This window comes from Macrotis lagotis, chromosome 1 (genome assembly GCF_037893015.1).
Source record: "Macrotis lagotis isolate mMagLag1 chromosome 1, bilby.v1.9.chrom.fasta, whole genome shotgun sequence".
In the NCBI taxonomy this organism is placed as follows: domain Eukaryota; kingdom Metazoa; phylum Chordata; class Mammalia; order Peramelemorphia; family Peramelidae; genus Macrotis; species Macrotis lagotis.
In genome coordinates, this window is record NC_133658.1 from 177,139,490 (window position 1) to 177,159,711 (window position 20,222).

General features: G+C 32.8%; 1 protein-coding gene across 8 annotated transcripts in view; it reads left to right on the top strand.

Annotated features, from left to right (window-relative positions):
- Positions 1-20,222, top strand: part of TASP1 (taspase 1) — a 304,860-nt gene that overhangs the window by 219,497 nt on the left and 65,141 nt on the right. For all 8 annotated transcript variants that reach the window (XM_074209426.1, XM_074209427.1, XM_074209433.1 and 5 more), the window contains one exon: positions 931-1,041. In XM_074209426.1, coding sequence (XP_074065527.1) covers positions 931-1,041 — 111 coding nt within the window. The remainder of the gene's footprint in view (positions 1-930; positions 1,042-20,222) is intronic.

The following is a 20,222-nucleotide window of genomic DNA, read 5'->3' on the forward strand; positions in this document are numbered from 1 at the left end:
TCCAAATCTCATAGCTATACTGACAAAAATATCTGTAATATCATGTTATCTCTATGTGAAGTATACTAAAGCATAAGCACTTTTTGAAAGATTTTATTTATTTTGAATTTTACAATTTTCCCCTCTAATCTTGCTTCCCCCCCCCACACACACACACAGAAAGCAGACTGGTAGTCTTTACATAGTTTCCATACTATACATTGATCTAAATTGGAATATGTTGCAAGAGAAATCATATCCTTAAGAAAAAAATATGAGATAGCAAGATTACATAATAAGATTTTTTTGTTTGGTTTTTAAATTAAAGGTAAGTCTTTGGTATTTGTTTGAAATCCACAATTCTTTCTCTGAATACAGTTGGTATTCTCCATCACAGATACCCCAAAATTGTGCCTGATTGTTGCAGTGATGGAATGAGCAAGTCCATTAAGGTTGATCATCACCCCCATGTTGCTCTTAGGGTATACAATGTTCTTCTGGTTCTTCTCTCACTCACCATCAGTTCCTGCAAATCCTTCCAGGCTTTTCTGAATTCCCATCCCTCCTGGTTTCTAATAGAACAATAGTGTTCCATGACATACATATACCACAGTTTGTTAAGCCGTTCCCCAATTGAAGGACATTCACTTAATTTCCAATTTTTTGCCACCACAAACAGGGTTGCTATGAATATTTTTTGTTCAAGTGATGTTTTTACCCTTTTTCATGATCTTTTCAGGGTATGGACTTAGTTAGAAGTATTGCTAGATCAAAGGGTATGCACATTTTTCTTATCCTTTGGGCATAATTCCAGATTGCTCTCCAGAAAGGTTGGATGAGCACAAGCACTTTTTAAAGATTATATAATGATGTTAATTAGTCATGTATACTATAAAAACATAATTTTAGGAGTCTTTCTTAAACTATTCTTCAACATTTTTGCATTTGTAGGCTGCGGAGAACACCTTGTACGCACTATACTGGCCAGAGAATGTTCACATGCTTTGCAAGCTGAAGATGCTCACCAAGCTTTGCTAGAAACTATGCAAAACAAGTTCATCAGTGAGTACAAATTTAATAAGATTATTTCACTCTCAAAACTTTTTCATATCCCTTTATATGAAAACCCTAAAAGTGCTATGTAATTTTTCATAGAGAAAGGATCCAAGTAACAGTCAAATTAAACTATTTGTCTATCAATAATGCCCTAAAAAAAGCAAGCAAAATACCCATATATTAGCTCTGGGTGAAAAGGAGTTTCTTATGGTTGGAAGCAGAGGTTATAGATCCTAAGAGCCAAAGTATAGATAAAGTACAGGCTAGTCATATTGGACCATCTGTATAAAGACTTTGAGATAGGAGTTGGAATATTCAGAGAAGAGCTTATAGTTGAATGAAATGTAAAATTCCTGATGTATACAGTAGAAAGAATATTGAATTTTCTTATCTTCAAGCACAGGTCAGAATATCAATTGTTTGGTATGATTTACTAGGGATTCCTCTATTTATGGATTGAACTGAATAACTTCTGAGATTTTTTTCTAACTCCCAAATTTCTGTGAAATAAACCAAAAGACAAAAGGAAATTGCAGATAAATTAAAAAAGATTATTCTTTGAAAAAAATTAAGGAATTGATTTCATACTGCATAAAGGAAGTAAAAAATGTTATAGAATATGTTATCTATTGAAAATGTTATCTATTATCTATAGTAAATATTCCACAAAAGACTATGACAAGAATAAGTGCGTCTTATTTGTTAGCATCGATTGCAAAAGATTAAGAGTATGAGTTATTTTATGAAAAACTCAAGAGAGTCCTTTCAAATTATATCACTTCATACTTTGATGCTAGGTGATTTCATTGTAAAGGCTAGGAAAGGCAGGGGTAACAATACATATATACTAGGAATATGGTCTGAAAGTAAGGAATGAGGGAAGTCAATGACTGCTTTTACCTTGGTTAACTTCACAGAAGCCTTACACTAATATCTCATGAAAACTTTCTTAGAAAAAAGAAAGCAGATTTTAGAAATAGAAAGCACTAAATAACATAAAAAATAAGCTGATTTTATTTCAATAGATGGCAAATGACTCATTACCAGTGTAGGAGTCTTTTCTGAATCAGCCATCTATGTATATTCAGACTACCAACTTAATAAAATAAAAATTAGAATTAATAGCAAGCTAGAAGCATCAAAATGAGAAAAAGATAAGACCTACAATTTTAAAAATTCCAGCCCAACCTTTTAAAACTAATTATTGATTCTAAATAATAAGTAATGGATGAAGGAGAGTGACATCGATTAAAACATCTTCATATGTTTGTATTCCTAACAGAGAATCAGTCTGGTATAGTGGAAAGAACACTGACTTTGGAATCATAGAAATTGAACTCTCTCTCTAAATGTCAATTAGCTATATAATGCTGGGGAAGTCCCAGACCTGATGGTCTGAAAGGTCCCTTCCTATTTCCTATAATGAGGAAATCAAAAGAACCTAAAAGCAATTCAGCAGTAACACACACACACACACACACACACACACACACACACACACACACACACACTGCAAATAGACAGAGTTGAGTCCATAATTCAATGAGAGAAGAGTAGACTGAATTGTCTTTGGGAAATTATGAAGTTCTTTTAATGACCCCATGTTTTCCCTAAAAAAAAAAAAGACTTACTTTTTCATACCAATACTGTTCTGTTGTTGATTTATGATTGTGTAGCATGAAATAGACAAATTTAATAGAACTGTAATTGCGGAGTGCCTAAAAGGCAGTTAGTGCAGGCAGATGCAATCTACAGCATTTTATAAACAAGCAAAGAAGTAGTGGTATAAAGATGTTTTCTAAATCTGATCAAAAAGGCTGGTGTTTTGAGAGTTTATAACCAATGGACTTCTCACATGCTGCTTTGGTATCCTTGAGATGTTAGGGGAAATCAAGGAAGAATTCTAGAATATTGAATGAATCCCATGAAGTGAATGTATGAACTAGTTTTATAAAATATAGTGGCATGAATATGCTGCCATCTCCATCATTAGGAAGGACATTTAAATTATTGATATCACATATCTACTTGATTATTATATTTATATGCATTCTATAAAAGTTGCAAAGTATTGATTGTTATGCTTAGAAAAAGAAAAAGAAAGAAAATATCTTTGCACTAAATTGAAAACCATTCACTAAGAAAGAGTTTACAGCATGCCAAATACAGCTAATTATATTTGAAGAGAGTTCTGCGAAACACTTTTTCAGTCTTCTATCTTTCTTATTGTATTTTTACAAATGCCATAATTATTTCTCCCACATTAAGAGATCTCTGTACTTCATGCTTTTCTCCCTTGACCCTTTTGATCCATTAGATAGTATGTCTAGTAGAGTGGGTTCGCAATAAAACATTTGACCACTAGGTGTCACAGCCCAGCACAGGATATATCCAGAAGGAAAATTCATAGGATCACTGAATTTTATACTTTTATAGCTAAAAGTCACTGCCCTGTACCTTTCCCCATTTTACATATTAAGAAATTAAGAGCTGGTAGAAGCTTATCTCACAATACTACTACTCTTTAACAAATCATGTTATCTAGCTAAACTACTTGCCTTCCTGCCTCTTTGTTTTTCTTCTTTCCTAAGCTTGAATTCTCTCCCCCTCTTTCCCTTCAACTACCTGTTGACATCCTATTCTTTATAGAGGTTTACTCACTCTTTTGATAATATTCTAATATACTGATTTTCCCATGGTCATCTATAGAAGTTTTTTTTTTTCCCCAGTTCATTTATTTTATTCTAATTTATGTATGTGCCTTTATGGGTTATCATGGATAAGCAACTAAATCACCAGTAGTAATTTTCTGGTTTATAGACTTTTCTGAAAATATGATGACTAGTTTGTAAAGAGTAGACCCTTAACTATGGATAGGGCCAAACGCAAAGATTTTCTAGTTCAGTGGTACATGAAGAATTTTTTTTTTTTTGAGAGACTAGAATCACTTGTACTTTATGATAAATAGGATATATGTTTTATTACCAGACCTTTGATTAGAGATTGGTGACATAGTTTGTCCTAGGTTGCCATATTTAAAGGATACCTTTTGTGGTATCCCATGGCATTGGCACCATGTTATAAGGTGGTTAATGAATTTAGAGCAACTTACCCTTGCAAAACCTTCACTGAGCCTTGTATCGCTGATTCTGGGGACAGCAAATCCAGCAAAGGAGATCAAATAACTTTCTCTATTCAGCCTTCTAATTCTCTTTTCCACCTTATATCCTAGACACTCATCTCTCCTTTTTGGGTTGATGATGGATAAGACTTCTACAAGTATATCAAAGGGTCAGGACTCTCTGAAAAAGCATAAAGTTTGAGAAGTCAGTGCTTATACCATCATTGGCCCTGGCTAACTTTTCCTTCTGATGCCAGTCATGTTTGCAAACACATACATTTACCTACATCACTACCACCCACTCACATACTTATTTTCCCAGAATGAAAGAAAAAAAAGGAATCACCAGGGACCACATTATTCATTTTTTTTCTACCATGCCTATAGAAGTAGGGCAGTAATAGGGAAGGTAACATGTTTATTGTCACTTCCTTCTTGCCCCAATTTATGTTCCTCCAGATTCAGACCTGTTATCACCTCATTTTGTATTTAAGCTTCTTTAGAACATTACCATTTCCTTTAAACATTTAATAAAAAATGTCAACAATTGAATTATTCTTCTTTGAGTCCTCCCAAACATCTTCCAGCTCTTATTTCATGGTGTTTTGTACTTTATAGCTATCAGTTACCATTGGATATTATAATTGTCCAGGGTCACATTATGAGGTACCTGGTATGCTCAAGGACTAGGGACTAGAGAAAGAGTGAAAATGATATAGCTACTATTTTCAAACTGCCTATGATCTAGCAGATTTGATTTAAGAAACCAGTACAAGTTAGAAAATTCAATACTATGTGGAGGAGACATTGAAAGGAAGAACCACTGCTTACTAGAGGTAAAAAAAAAAATCAAGGTATACATTATGATGGAAGGCATGCTTCATAAACCATAATGAAACATGAAGGACCACCTCCTTCTTAGGAACTGGAAATTACAGGGCAGCTAGAATATCCCCCCCCAAAAAAAGATTTAAGGCTTAACATGGTATAATGGAAAGAGTTAAAACACCTGGTTTCCCTTCTATCTCTGTTTCTTAACTAGTTACATTGCTCTGGGTAAGGTATTTATTTCTCTCTTCTCATTTGTTTTGTTCTGTAATATGCTAATAGATGATGATTCCAAAGTTGAAATTTGTGATATCTAAGTACTTTTCTGATGCTAATATCTGTGATTCATTGGAATTTAAGTTCCAATGTTTACATTAGAATATTTGTGTATGAATCTAAATTTGTAGTTTAGCTAATGATTATTTTTAAACAAGTTAGTTCTTTGGTGAAATAATGAATTCTAGAAATGCTCAGTAGAATATATTAACCTTATGTCGACCCTAAATCAGTGTGATTTAAATTATATTTTTTGTGGTTAAATCTTAAATTATAAGGCAAATTCAGAGTAGTTTACAAATTAAAAGTTGCCTCTTAATACTGTCAAAATCCTGTAAAATAAGAGATACTTTACCTGTTTGATTTCCCTAAACAGGAAAATAATGATAGATTAAGAATTTTAATATATTCTAACATTATTATTTTTTATTCTACTTAAATCATTTTTATATTTTCTACATAGAATAATATTTTTGTTATTTTTTATGTTTTATAAATCTTGATATTTTAATTTTGAAAGACTTAACTTTCTAATAAAAACTAATTTTCTGTTTTGCTAAAGTAGTTGTCATTTTTAATGTTCTATTAAATGATAAGAGAAATGAAACTACATGATCTTATACTATTTTAAAATTCCATTTCAGATAGATTTGAAAGTTTTGATGTGATTGAATCGAATAGGGTGAAATATTTGATGTTGGAAATTTGAAAGACATTTTGAACTTCAAAATCCTTTTGCTCTTGGTTGTGTTAATAATATGCAGAGATTCAAAGCTTTGGATTGATTTAATATAGGAAGCATAAAAGAGAATAACCAATTCATGTTTTTTTTAAAACCACTGTTCATGTAAGCATACCAAACCCATAAAAAAAGAACTGTAAAAATAGTTCCTTAATAATACTTCATGGTAACCAGCTGATTACAGACTGAATGCTCAGTTAAGTAGGGAAAGGAAAGAAATAGACTTCCTTTGGAGTTTTGTGTGTGTGTGTGTGTGTGTGTGTGTTTTAATGACTACAAGAGAAAAAAGAGCTTTTACAATAATTCAAATGGGATTCTTACTATTCATGGTTGTTTTTGAAAAAGCCTACTTTCATGAATAATTCAATTTTAACGCTAACTGTTGTTGAATATGTGGTTTATGAAATTCCAAGTGGTATGATCTCTTCCTGTGTAATCCACACCCTTTTACTTGCTACTAAATGTAATAAAGCTTTTGTAGAACTGATTTATAAAAATATGTCTATGAAGCTGATTTGTACATTTTTTATTTCTTAGTAGTTTGAATTTCCTACATACTTTATTCATGTTATTAACAAATTATTATGTGGTTATTGTCATTTCATATTTTCATGTACAATATTTGATAATAGCTAAGATTTAGAGGCTAGAGAAATTACTAGATATTGTATTGTGATATAAAATGCCTTGGCTATATACTTTCTTAGTTTGATCCTTCATGGACAAATGCTTATAATAATTATTAATGCTATTAAGGAAGATTATTTTGCTGATTTTAAGTAGTTTCCATTGACTTAGTGTCAAGTTCAAAGGAACCACAAATGACATAGCTTGAAGTCAATTGCACCCTTGTTGCTAGTAATTTTCTGCCAACTGGCAGCCAGACACTGGAGAAGATGTATTTAATTAACAAAGTTTTCCTTTAATGGCTAACCTCTTAACTAGAGCCCTAATAAGATCATGGACATCAGGTTTTCCAGGTGAACCAAAAAAAATATTTTTACTCTAACCTGCAACTACTTATTATGTCTCATGAATCTTTTCACAATTCACAATAGGTTTTAAACACCTTTTATTTATATCCAATGAAACCATCTGGATGTTTTTTTTAACCATTCCCATGTCCTCTATATTTGCCTTTTAAAGACAATTTTTAAAGTATCATCCTACATTAAATATCCTGCTAGCTAAGGATCACTAGAAGGATGTTCCTATATCATGTTTATGCTTTTCCAATCTAAAATTAATTAAAACAAACTTCATGTGTAATAATTAAAAACTTTTTAAAAGTATTTTCTAGCTAATCAGCCCTAATAAGCAACAGCAGAAAAATACAAATAAATTAGGTCTGGCGTAGAGTTTGACTACCTTCACAAGCAATTTAGAATATTTTCAGTGGTCATACTATGTGGATTCTATTTCTCAAATGTTCTGTTCAAATTTAATTTTTAAAAATCAGGATGTAAATAAAGGGGAACCCCTTTGATGTGAACATAATACAAAGGTATATTTGACTGCTTATTTTATAAATTAATGAAATATTTGTAAATGTATACAATTTACAAGTCAACATGAGTCTCCTAAAATTAATTCAGTTTTCTTTTTTATGAATTATTATTGTTTATACTGGAAAAAGAAAAGAAAAATGATCATGACTGCTACAAGAGGTTTAAAAGCAATTTTGTGTCATAGAATGTAAATAACCTTATAAGTAGATACTCATCCATTCATTTCGTTTGTTACTCCAACACCTGACATGGTGCTGACACTTAGCAAGCTTTTAATGAATTTCTATTGATTGATTGATAGCAGAGAATGGCATTGTGGAAAGAAATGAACTTGCAGTCTGAAGACCTAGAGTACAGTCTCTGATTCACTGTCTACTGTTATTGAATAGTTTATTTCCCTCTGGATCCAAGTTTTTCTTTCTTTACAGTTGTGAAAGTTAGACTAGATGATCTCCAGTTTTTTTCCTGCTCTATATCTTCTGGTCCTATGACCACAAACTAAGAAGTCTAAAGAATAGTGTAGGGAAGCCAGTGCCTTGGAAAGTAGATTGAATTAAAAAAAAAGAAGTGTTTTCAGTGGAGTTATACAAAGTTTAAAAAATATAATACATTATTTTTGGTTGGATTGGGATATCTTTGAGTACTACATTCATGAAACACAAGAACCTGTTAAACCTACACAACTCCAAAACAGTGATCTATATTTTTTGAGCATAACATTATCAGGACCAGAAAATTTACATATTATAAAACATGAACTGTGAATATATTTATAATAAACAACAATAACAACAGTAATAACTAGCATTTGTATAGTAATATGATCTCATGTGTCTTCATATCAACTCTGGGAGGTAGGTGCCATTATTATCCCCATATTCAGTTGAGGAAACTAAGGCAAACAGAGATGATGTCCAGGTTCAAACAGCTAAGAGGTGTCAGAGTGCAGATTTGAACTCAGATTTTCCTTGAATACAGACCCATCATTCTATCCATTGCATGACTCAGCTGTCTATGCTATGGTTGTTACAGATTTTCATCAGGATAAATTAGATCAATAATATTTCAGGGAACATGAAACACTTTTTTTCTTCTCTTTAAAATAACAAAACAAAATACCACCAAAAGCTTTGGGGCAGTATTAAATTACATCAACTTGATCAGGACCAACCTAGAAAAACTAACTTAACAAGCAATGGAAAATAGGTAGTGAACAGATAGGACTTTTCTGTATTAGATCCATGAACAGCTGAGTTTGGTCCTCTTTTAAAACATCTAAGCTTCCTGTTTGCATAGGAATTCTAGCCTTCTCTTAAAGCCTTGGAAATCCCTTCCAACGATGGAAAACCTGAACACTTTGAGCCCAGTAAGCAGCAGGGAATGATTGTACTAATAGCAGATGTGCTGTCTTTCACCAGTCATTTTAGGAACACAAATGCGAATGACAAGCAAAGATTCTACCAAGTGTTAAAGACTAGAAAGAATTTGATAATGTTAATTGGTTGGAAAGATCATATATTATGCCATGTAGATAGACCCTGTAAATATTTTTATTTTATTTTTATAAAATTCATTACTTATTTCTTAAATTTTAGAGATTGCAAGAAACAGGCTATTTTATAGTAAAAGAGAAACAAAACTGGGGATTCTTAGGGTATTAAAAAAGGAATATTGCTATTCATTTTATTTTAAAGAATGTTTATTTAGCCTTATGAAGAAATGAAAACCACATAAGGAATGTGTTTCTTTAACAAGAAGGAAAATATATCCTTCTTTCCATATTAACAATTTTTTTTCTTAAGGGTACCCGATTAGGTGATCAAAAAGCTTTTTTTGTCTTGTTCTAGTTTGTGAGATTGTAGAGAAAACCACTAATATTAGTTACAGTAAATTCAAAGCTCATAATTATAATGTTATGAGAAATAAAGGAAAATTAAATCATATGACGTTAAATGAGTTATTACTGTATAGTGATTGATTAAGTATGAGTAGTATTTATACTCTAATTGGGGGATGTGGGTAGAAAAATAAATACAAAATTAATGTGATATTGTAAACAAATGGATACCATTTTCAAAGATGCAAATTGTTTTCTTTCATTGTAATCTTATGGTGTTTCTTTTTATAACTAAAGTGATGATATACTTTGGAAAGTAACTGCAAGATAACAAATTATTCTGTGTATTGATCACACTTTGTGAAGAAAGGAAAGCAGAGTTATGGAATAAATTATGTTATTTATGACCTTTTATGAATTCTAACATGTGACTCTTTTGGTGTGTATGAATGTGCAACCATGGTTCAAGTGATTTAAGGATTTTCTAATATTTTTAACCTTTCTGTCCATCTGTTTTTTCCAAATCAAAGGGCATTGTTTTGATACTGTTTTCAGGCCTGCAAAAGGATTTTTGTTTCTGATTTTATGCCTAATGTCAGATATTGATGTGTGTGTGTGTGTGTGTGCTGTATAATTACCCACTACATGGAATAATGAACAGATATCTTTGCACAAAAAAATAAGCAGTTAAATTTCAAACCAATGTGAAAACCTGTTCACATTGACCACAAAAATGATAGTGAAAATAAAGTCTAGAGAAAAATTAGTAATAGTTTAACCAGAAAAAGTATTAAATGTTATCATTGGACTAACTGGTTACAAGAAAGGAAAATCAGGACACTTTTATAAGTATGTTCCAAAAAAGAAGATTAATACATTTTACCTACCAGAAATTAAGAGAAGTGAATATTGCTGAATTTTAATAGTTTTTTGTGTCTTTGCAGTGAAATAGAATGCAAATGTAATCTGTCGGTTTCCTTAAACTTTGTAAAATAAGGAGGGTTAACTATGTTATTTCTGAGATCCTTTTAGTTTTAAAGGTTAAAGAGTCTGTTGAATTGATTATTAAGTTGTAATCAAATCTAAATTTCAGTTGAAAATAATCATAAGTAAACAAAGAAATAAAAGATCCTAGTGAACTCCAGAAAAACTGTGCTCTGAAATATTTCATTATGCAATAATGAATTCTGAACCCCTAATAAATAAAAGGAGTGAGTATGAGGAGAAAGAATTCATTTTTCTTTCTCAATGATTTTTTTTGTAATTTTGGGGATCCTATTGCTCCTGATATCATGGAAATTAAAAACAAAATAATTTATTTTCTGACGTAGCTGCTTAAAACATAACTACTAGATCCTCATTTTTTTATTTACATGAATTTTCTTATTGCCAAAACAGAACTCATCTTTTTTCCAAAAATCCATCTTAATTTTTTTCCTTAGGAAGCATCGCTGTTTTCCAGTTTTTGAGGTTTGGGGTATATTTTCTTTGATTTCTCACTCTCCTTCACTCTACATATCTAGTCAGTTATTAAATCATGCCTTGTCTACTACCATAATACTCTGACCCTTTGTCCTTATTCAGACAGTTTCCACTTTAGTTTAATCCTTCATAATCTCTTTCTTCATTATTACATTGGCCTCCTAATTGATCTCCTTCATTCAAGTCTCCCCCTCCTCAAATCTCTCCATTCCAATTCAATCCAACCTGCTGTTACTTTGGCATTCAAAGCCCTTCATAACCTAGCTTCCTCCTACCTTCTTACAGTGTTACTCCCTTGCTTGCTGTTCCACCAATATGACATTCTATTTTTCATCTTCCAGGCATTTTCTCTGACTGTTTCCCTTTTCTGGAATGTTCTCTTTTCCTCATCTTTGCCTATTAACTTTTCAGGTTTCCTTTAAATCTCAGCTAAAATACTGTCCTTTGTAGGAAGTCTTTTCCAATTCCTCAATTCCTTTCTTATGCTATTTCCTGCTTTTTCCTATTTATCCTGTTTATATCTTACTTAGGCATATTTGCTTGTTATAGGTGAGATCTTTGAGGATAGATATTATCATTTTGCTTTTTTGTATTCCCAACACTTAAGCACTTTAAGAAGGTAAATATGTAAGTCTGACTTCAGACACTTGACTCTTACTTTCTGAGTGACCTTGGGCAAGTCACTTAAGCCTGAGTGCCTTGCATCCAGAGCCATCTCCAGTCATCCTGATCCAATCTGGCCACTGGACCTAGGTGACTCTGGAGGAGAAAGTGAGACTGTCTCACTTTCCTGTTATTGGTACTTCATTTCAATCTTGAAGGAAGAGGAAAATTTCCTTGTTTTCTTCCTCTCTTTCTCTCCCATTAGAAAGTTAAGCTATTTGAATTATTTCCATCACCTATTATTATGCCTGGTAACTAGTAAGTACCTAACAAATAAGTGTTGGCAGATTGATTGATATTTTTGTTTGTTTTGTTTTTGTTAGTATATTCCATAGCATTAAAACCTGGTATGATTTGTTGATTTTTTTTGTTAGCAAGCTCTCTAAATATTACATAACTATACTAAACATATTTTAATTTTCTAATAGAAGTGCTGGTGACTTTAAATAAATACTTTAAGAGGTAGCTAGGTTGCATAGTGGATAGAGCACTAACTCTAGAATAAGGAGGACCTGAGTCCAATTCTGACCTCAAACGCTTAATAATTTCCTAGCTGTGTGGCCTTGGGCAAGCCACTTAACCCCATTGCCCTTTAAAAACCTAAAACAAATAAATAAATCACTACTTTAATATAATTATCCCTTCCACATTGAGACTTTTCTCATTGATATTTCCATATATCATGGGTTGGCATAAAAAATTAAATGAGAATTTTAGGTGAGTTTTGCAGAAGCCTCAGATGGCATACCAAGGCCATCAAATAACATAGAAAAAGTTTAGAAACTTGAAAATGCATAAAATATATGTATAATATCATATAACTTCAACCCAAATTTTACAATCAACACCTCATTAAAAAAAAAAGGAAAAATTCAGACTTCTTTACTACCAAAAAACAATCTTAAGTGAATTTTCCAGATCATGGAGGTACTGTACTCCAAATCCTTGTGATGTGGAAGGGATGACTATATGTAGTTTTTCTGAGATGAGAATGTTGGTAGAACTGATTTATGGATACTAACTTAAAATTATAGTGTTAGCTAGTAAATCAGTGGAAACACATTTTAGAAGAAATATACAGTAAATAAATTTGTCCTAGGATGGGATTGATGACAGTTGTTTTAAGAAAGGGATACTGATTATTAAAATTGAAGTACATAAGCAGAATGTTACAAATTTGTATTTGAATTTATTTTGAATTTTATTAATGTTTCAAGGCACTTTTGGTACTTATGCTCTGAATATAAAACACATAATTTTACCTTAAAAAGAGACAAGTAAGCACTTAATAATGGCTTAATGATTGATCCTTCTGTTTCTGGCCTCACCACTTCAATTACTTTGCTTTTATGAAGCATAGTCATTTTTTATAGATTGGTAAATGTGAATTAATGAAGGAAGGAAAAATCATGCACTAATAATCTCTATGTGCTATTAACACTATTGATAATAATAAAAATAGAAAAGGTAAGGAATTTCACTCAAATTAAGAGAGATCAAACATATAAGAAAGTTTACCTTCAAGTTAGATGGCAAGGCCAAGGTCTTCTTAAGTAGATTAGTGTTGCTGGGGTCTACAAGGTTCAGAAGCTGAGAAGAAAGTAAGGACTGGAATACACTATATATGGTCTGATGCTCCTTCATCTTATCAGAGAGAATATTGTTGTCTCTCATGTCAGACTAAGGAGGATAAAAAGGGAGAGCATGCTCCCAGTGGTCATCAGGCTTCTCTCTACCTGCTATCTCATAGATTCTGAAGAAATCAACCCATCTATCATTTAACAAGCATTTATTAAGCAGTTCAGTAGTTGTTCTATGGGTTAAGGTTACATATACAAAGATTGAAACAATCCATCCTTCCAGGTTCTAATGAGCAGTTACTAATATGTGTATAAACATATATACAAAAAAAGAAAAAAAGATAAACAATGCAAGGTAATGAACTGTGAGATAATTCTCTTCTTTGGAAAAGAGGTGACTGGATGATGGAAGGGATCAGGAAAAGCTTCATGTCAAAGGAGGTGTTTGCCTAAAGACATTCTTTTTTATGCCAGAAAGGTTAATATTTATTATACAAAGTAATTAAACTTTATGCAGTATTTTTTTAAAAAACTGTTTCCTTGAAGGATTAATGAATTTACTAATTTCTTAACCTTTAAAAGTATGATAAACCAATGGAAATATAGTGTGTAATTCTTTCTGGTCTTCTGTTGTTGGTACATATGAATGTGTAGTTAAGGTTCCAGTGACCTAATGATTTTATGGTGTTTTTTTTTTAACTTTCTGTCCAATTGTGTTAAGATAGGCAAATCATTTAAACCCCAGGACTAATTTTCTCTTTAGATAGTTGGACCAGATGACCGCTAAGGACAATTCTAATTTAATAGTCTATGAACTTCTATGATATTTGAAATTAAGAGCATTTAAATTAAAGCTTGTGTTTGTAAAAGAATTAAAGATTTTTCTCTTAAATGTTCAATATTAAGTGCTAATTATTTCAGAGAAGTCCTTTTTACCTAAAGAAAATATAATTTGAAAAATTTTATATTTCATTTTAGTCCTTGGAATTTAAACTTTTGTAATTTTTTAGTCCCATTAATATTAGAAACAATAACATATTGAGACCAGAATAATAAGAAAGCTAATGAACTATAGACTTCCATTAAGTTAATATTTTATGTTAGCAAACCACTCTGAAGATCACCAAAACTACCTTTTTTTCTCCTGAATTTTGGGTTTTCTTGCCAGAAAACTGAAATAGCCAAGGGGCTCAGGAGTCCTTGGATAACTCCCAACTTCATTGGTAAAGAAGTTAATATTTTTTCTTTTCTTCATTCCAGAATTTGATGAATAAACTTAACTGTGAATTTGGAAATTTTGAATTATTGGCACCTTTGTTATCCCTTTAGGATATTCATTGTCAAAACAATATTGTTCAGTGAAATATCTGTGAGTAATTCTTGCTTTTGTTAAAAATGTACCTCAAATATGCTTTGTGTTTTTTTCCGGCCTTTAAAAAATTATTTTGATAGGGTACTCTTTATAACTTTAACCTTTTCCTTCTTTATCCAGTTGGTTAAAAGTTTCTTGTATTGATAGAGGCCTAAGATAGTTGTTTTTCTTTGTATAAAATGTGTAGTAGAAATTGAATGATTCTTATTGAGGTTGAAAAAAAAACTTTTTGAATTAAGCTGATGCAGTTGAACCTTATCATGGAATTGTAGTAAAGGCTCAAGTTTTAGAATTACCTTTTAAGTGAAACCCTTTCACTTATTTCCATGATAACAAGACCTTTTACTTTGAAATTATCTTTTTCTTTCTCCCTTTCTCTATATCAGGCCAAGCCATAACTGATGTTTTTTTTAAAATTCCAAAACTGTATGATAAAATGTTCACTATCTCACAATGTATTAACCACGCAACTATGTAAACCTGAACAATCATGAATTTTTCATACAACTATGAAAGCATGATACCTTCTTTGAAGAGAAGTCATAATTTATTTCTATATATTTGCTGAAATTATAGAATAATTTAGAATAATAAGGTTTGCTTTTTATACTCTTATAACCTTTGGGCAGGCCTTTTACTTCATCTATAAGATAGGGATAATATTTGTACTATATATTTTGGTAGAGTTATGGAGCCTAAAGTAAGATAATGAAAGCATTTATATACAGGTAAAGGTATAAATTGTGAGATTTTTTGATGTGATTTTATTCTTTTTTTATTTTTTTTATTTTTTTAAGGTTTTTACAAGGCAAACAGGGTTAAGTGGCTTGCCCAAGGCCACACACAGCTAGGTAATTATTAAGTGTCTGAGACTGGATTTGAACCCAGGTACTCCTGACTCCAGGGCCGGTGCTTTATCCACTGTGCCACCTAGCTGCCCCCTATTCTTTTTTTTTTAAAGAAGATGTTTGAGGTAAGCTAAGGTTTCTGATTTTGTGTTTTTGTTAATGATCATTTTTTAAAAGTGGTAAAATAGAACTTATTTTCCAAATGCAAAAAGTTTATAGTTTTGTCTCTCAAGGCTATCCCTTTAGATACCCCCCTCTCCAATTTCTGCCTTTCTTTTCTCATTTAATTTACCTGTGCAACAGGTGTTTTCCATAATGTGTAATTCAGAGGCTCTGTTTTCACATTTTATCCTCACATTCTCCTCTAGTGTGGTCATGGACACAAAGCTGAATGTGGTCATAAATGCCCAAATTATAGATCTAGCTGTAGTTGAATTGCCAGTTTCATTCTGCATTATGTGCATTTTCATTTTTCCCTCTGTTCTCACCAACGGTCTATTTTTAGAACTGCTTAAATTGATCTGTCTCTCCTGCCATTATGATTCAACCTTTGAAAAATAAAAGAATTATTTCAATAACTCCCTTTAGATAATTAATTTACTTTGGTTATTTCTGGTTCTTTTTTTTTCTTGATCAAATATCCCATATATTTAAATGTTGATGGTTACAATGTTTTCATTGCCACTTCTTCATTCATATCTTTACTGTGATCACTTAATCTCGAAATTCTTTGGCACACTGTAGTCATTTTGTATATTGGGCAGTTTCTGAGAAGATCCCTGTTGCTAACTTGGTGTTTCTTTTTTATTTCATTTATTAGGTATATCAAGGGTATACCTATGGCTAAATTATTTAGGCATGTTGTGTACAAGATCATAAAAACACATGATTGAATTAAACAGAGAAGCTCAAATCCCACAGAGGGGGAAAAACAAACCTTACAGTTCCTAATATAGTAGGGAATGACAGGCTGAAAAAACAGATCTTGCATCGTGTTCTTGAGGTTAGCAAAGTAGAGTCTTGTTGAACTAGGACAGGGAGGGAATTCCAGAGATAAATAAAGATCCTGGTAGATTAGCAGTGTGAAGGAATTTGGGTACTGAAGAGGGAATTCCACTGGAAGTGGCCTACCTTTGTTACCCTAATATTATATCTTAACAACTGTTAGTAGTAGCACAGCCCTTGATCTTAGCTGCAAAAGTGAAGAGAGGATCTGTAAGTCATCTGACACAATAAATGATACTTCTTCCCTTCTTCACTAAAGACAAATCAAGGCAGTTGCCTTAGGAAAGCAAGTCTGGGAAGAGGGAAATCAAATAAAGAATAGTTCATAAGTAAGCCCAGAATTAGTGGTTCTCTCCCCTCTTCCCAGCCCACTCTCTGAGGCAGAACTGGTGGAGCTCCTAATTCTTCACTCCTACCACTGCTTATTACTCTTTTATGACATCCCTTCCCCTTAATCAGGTGTGCATTTTATTTTCATTTAGCCAGCTTTCTTCTGTCTTAAAATACCGTTGAGGAAAAGAACAATGCATAATGTCCTTTGTTTAGTTATACTCTCTTAAGGGATGGGGTGGAGCAAACAAATTAAATAATGAAGTTTCCAAAAGAAACTCTAGGTGGAGATATGATACCTAAAGAAAGATGATAGATGAACTTCCAAGAGTGAACCCAATCTGCCCTTAATTGCTGTAAGAATTATAGGAGTCCCAAGTTCAATATTGGAGGCATATCAATAATAACATTCCTATTTCGCTTGTGTACCCATCCAAGGTTCTCTTGGAAGCATCTCAATTTGGTGCACTTTAAAAAAAAATTAAATCAGGTTACCTGTTAGCAACCAAATGGCACCAGTGAACATTTTCAACCAAAACAGATTTATTTTAGAAACAAATAAGGACATGAATGACACTCAAACCCAAATCTAAGAGCAAGAAACAAACTTCAAACATCCACAAGGGAGGAAAGTGGTTTTCAGATTCCCACCTTCCATCTACCCTTTCTTATTCTTACTATCACTGATTCCCTACATCTGCCATCTACTCTTACTGCTTCCGGGTATCCCACTGCTCTTAGCTGCCAAATCAGAAACCTAACCTAGAACTCTTATTTGTCATCATGATCAGAAAATGGAAAAAAATTATGCCACTCTCTTTCTGCAATCATATTCTTCTTACTCTCAATAATTCCCTCCTGGATCATGGAATTTTAGTGATATCTTCAACTTTTTTGTTCAGTCTTTGTCTAAGCTATTGCTGAATCTTAACTTTCCATTTCCTCTAGCATCAGGCAACATAGTAGTGGACCTCTCCTGGGAGTAAGGAGTCCTGAATTTGAGTCTTGGCTCTGTTCCATACTAGTTGTCTTATTCCAGGAAAGTCCCTACAATGATCTGTGCTCAGAATTACTTGTATTACCTGGGCTCCTTTGTACATTACTTCACATGAGGTTCATGAGGAATGCATTTCATTAACCTGTATCAATATGTATTGTTGGAGTTATTTCTTCCTGATCTATGACTTGTTTGGTGTAAGAAACTTCCACTGAAAACTTTTGCAATTGCAAATGAGCAGCTTCTTTGTACCTTAAAGTCTTTGGAATTTACCTTAGTTACTACCCAGAGTTATATGGGCAGCCTATTTCTAGGCTAGACCAGACTCTAAAGGTACTATCTTACCATGTCAAATTCTAAAGCTGCTTTTCCCCACATGACCCTATATTCAAACTAATACAATATTTTTCTGAATTGCTTTTTAAAATATTTTGCTATTGGCCTTTTCCCCCTCAGTTTAAACAGCATTTGTTAAACATCTACTATATACAGAGCAGTATTTTAGACACTCAGAAAGAAAGAAAAAATCTTTTTTGTTTTTGCAAGGCAGTTTAAGTGACTTGCCCAAGGTAACCCATCTAGGTAATTATTAATTTGAACTCAGGTCCTCCTGACTCCAGGGCTGGTGTTCTAAGCACTCTGACCTTTCCTTAACTGACAGCCTAAAAAGCCACTCTTTTCACAGATAAATAAAGAAAAGCAGCACTTTACTCCACAATCTCAACAATCTATCCTTTCATCCTAGTTCAAATTTCTATCTATCCTTCAAAGTCTAAGTATTGGGGCCTATGCGAAACCATCCTTAAATACTCACAGTGATCTGACAGTGATCTTTCCTTTCTTTTGATTATATGTTATAGCCTTTTGCTTTTCTTTAAATTTTGTATCCCCTTTTATATTATAAGTTGCTTAAGGTCATGGTCTCTCTCCCTCTCTATTTCTTCCTCTTCCTACACACACACACACACACACACACACACTAAAGAAGGGAAAGATGATTTGTCAGATGTCGTTATTTAAGAAAGAGATTCTATAGGAATCTTAATGGTACTACAATTGAAGTAGAATGAAATGGATTGTAGTTCTATATAGATGTAAAGATGTGTAGACTTTCACCTAGACAATGAATGAGAGATCATAGTGGTTGGTATATATTAAAGAAGTGCTCAAGCTATTATTTATGTGCATGTATTACATGTATAGTTAGTGTGTATGGTCAGGCATATATGGGTGTGAATATATTGGTATGTGCATATCTGATATTGAGACATTTGTATGTTGTATGAATTTTCACAAAAATTTTCATACTTAACTTGTGTGCATGTGTTTATATACATACAATACTTAGAATACTTACTATATGCTAAACACTTATGATAGATAGTCATCATTTCTGATATGGAAGCATGGTAATATGACATTTAATTTCATGATCCCAGCAATGCACCCCTTCATTTTAGTAGAATATGTATGTGTATATATACTGTTGTTGTGTTGTCTGACTCTTTGTGACTCCATTTGCGATCTTCTTGGCTGGTTTGTCATTTCCTGCTTCAGTATGTCTCCATTTACAGATGAGGAATTGTATCAAATAGGATTTAAGTGACTTGCCCAGAGTAACACAGCCACTAAGAATCCAAAGTCATATTTGAACTCAGATGTTCTTGACTTGCAGTATATAATAGAACACATGGTTTTTCTTGAACCACTTATAAATTATGAAACAATATTTTAATATGTTTAGCAACAAGTTTTTTAGCAAAACCATTCATACCAGACTACAATAATATATCATTTTTGGACTATGACCAAAGTGATAGATTTTGGGAATGTTAGATGTTGGACAGCTAAATGGTACAGTGGAAAGAGCTTTGGACCTGAAGTCAGGAAGACTGAGTTCAAATCTCACTTTAGATACTTAATAACTATGTGATCCTGGGAAAGTCACTTAACCTGTTTGCCTCAGTTCCCCCAACTCTAAGATGACATGGAGGAGGGAATAGTAAGCCACTCCAGTGTTTTTGGCAAGAAAACCCTAGGTGGAGTCACAAAGAATTGGACATGACTGAGATGACTGAACAAAAATAACAAGATTTTACTGAAGTACTTGATAAAATATCTCTTGATATTCCTCAAGAAGAGAGGGATTCTGGGAAGATGGTGGGAGTAGGTCAGAGAATTCCAAACTCTCTAGATTTCCTCCAGTAATAAATAACCAAACATCTCAGGGTGAAAGTAAAACAACAAAAACAAAAATTGTGGCAGAACAATGTTCCTCCAGGGATAACCAGAAAATATCCAAAGAAGATCCAGGGACTGAGATTCCTGGCTGAGTGATATGCAATCACCTTTCTGAAATAGCAAGACATGAGTCCTGGGGCAGCCAGGTTGGAAGGTAGCCTCCACCTCATCCAGAGAAATTTTTACCTCCTCGACAGTGTGGGGAGTTGAGTATCAGTTGAGATGCTTCCCCAGTTGAGGGGAAGAGAGAGAACCTGTGCTGATAAGTGATGCCACCAACTCACCAGCTGTACAAGTGAGGCACATTCCTGGGCAGGAGAGAATCAAAACTCAAATGCCCTGTGAGTGCAGAAGCAG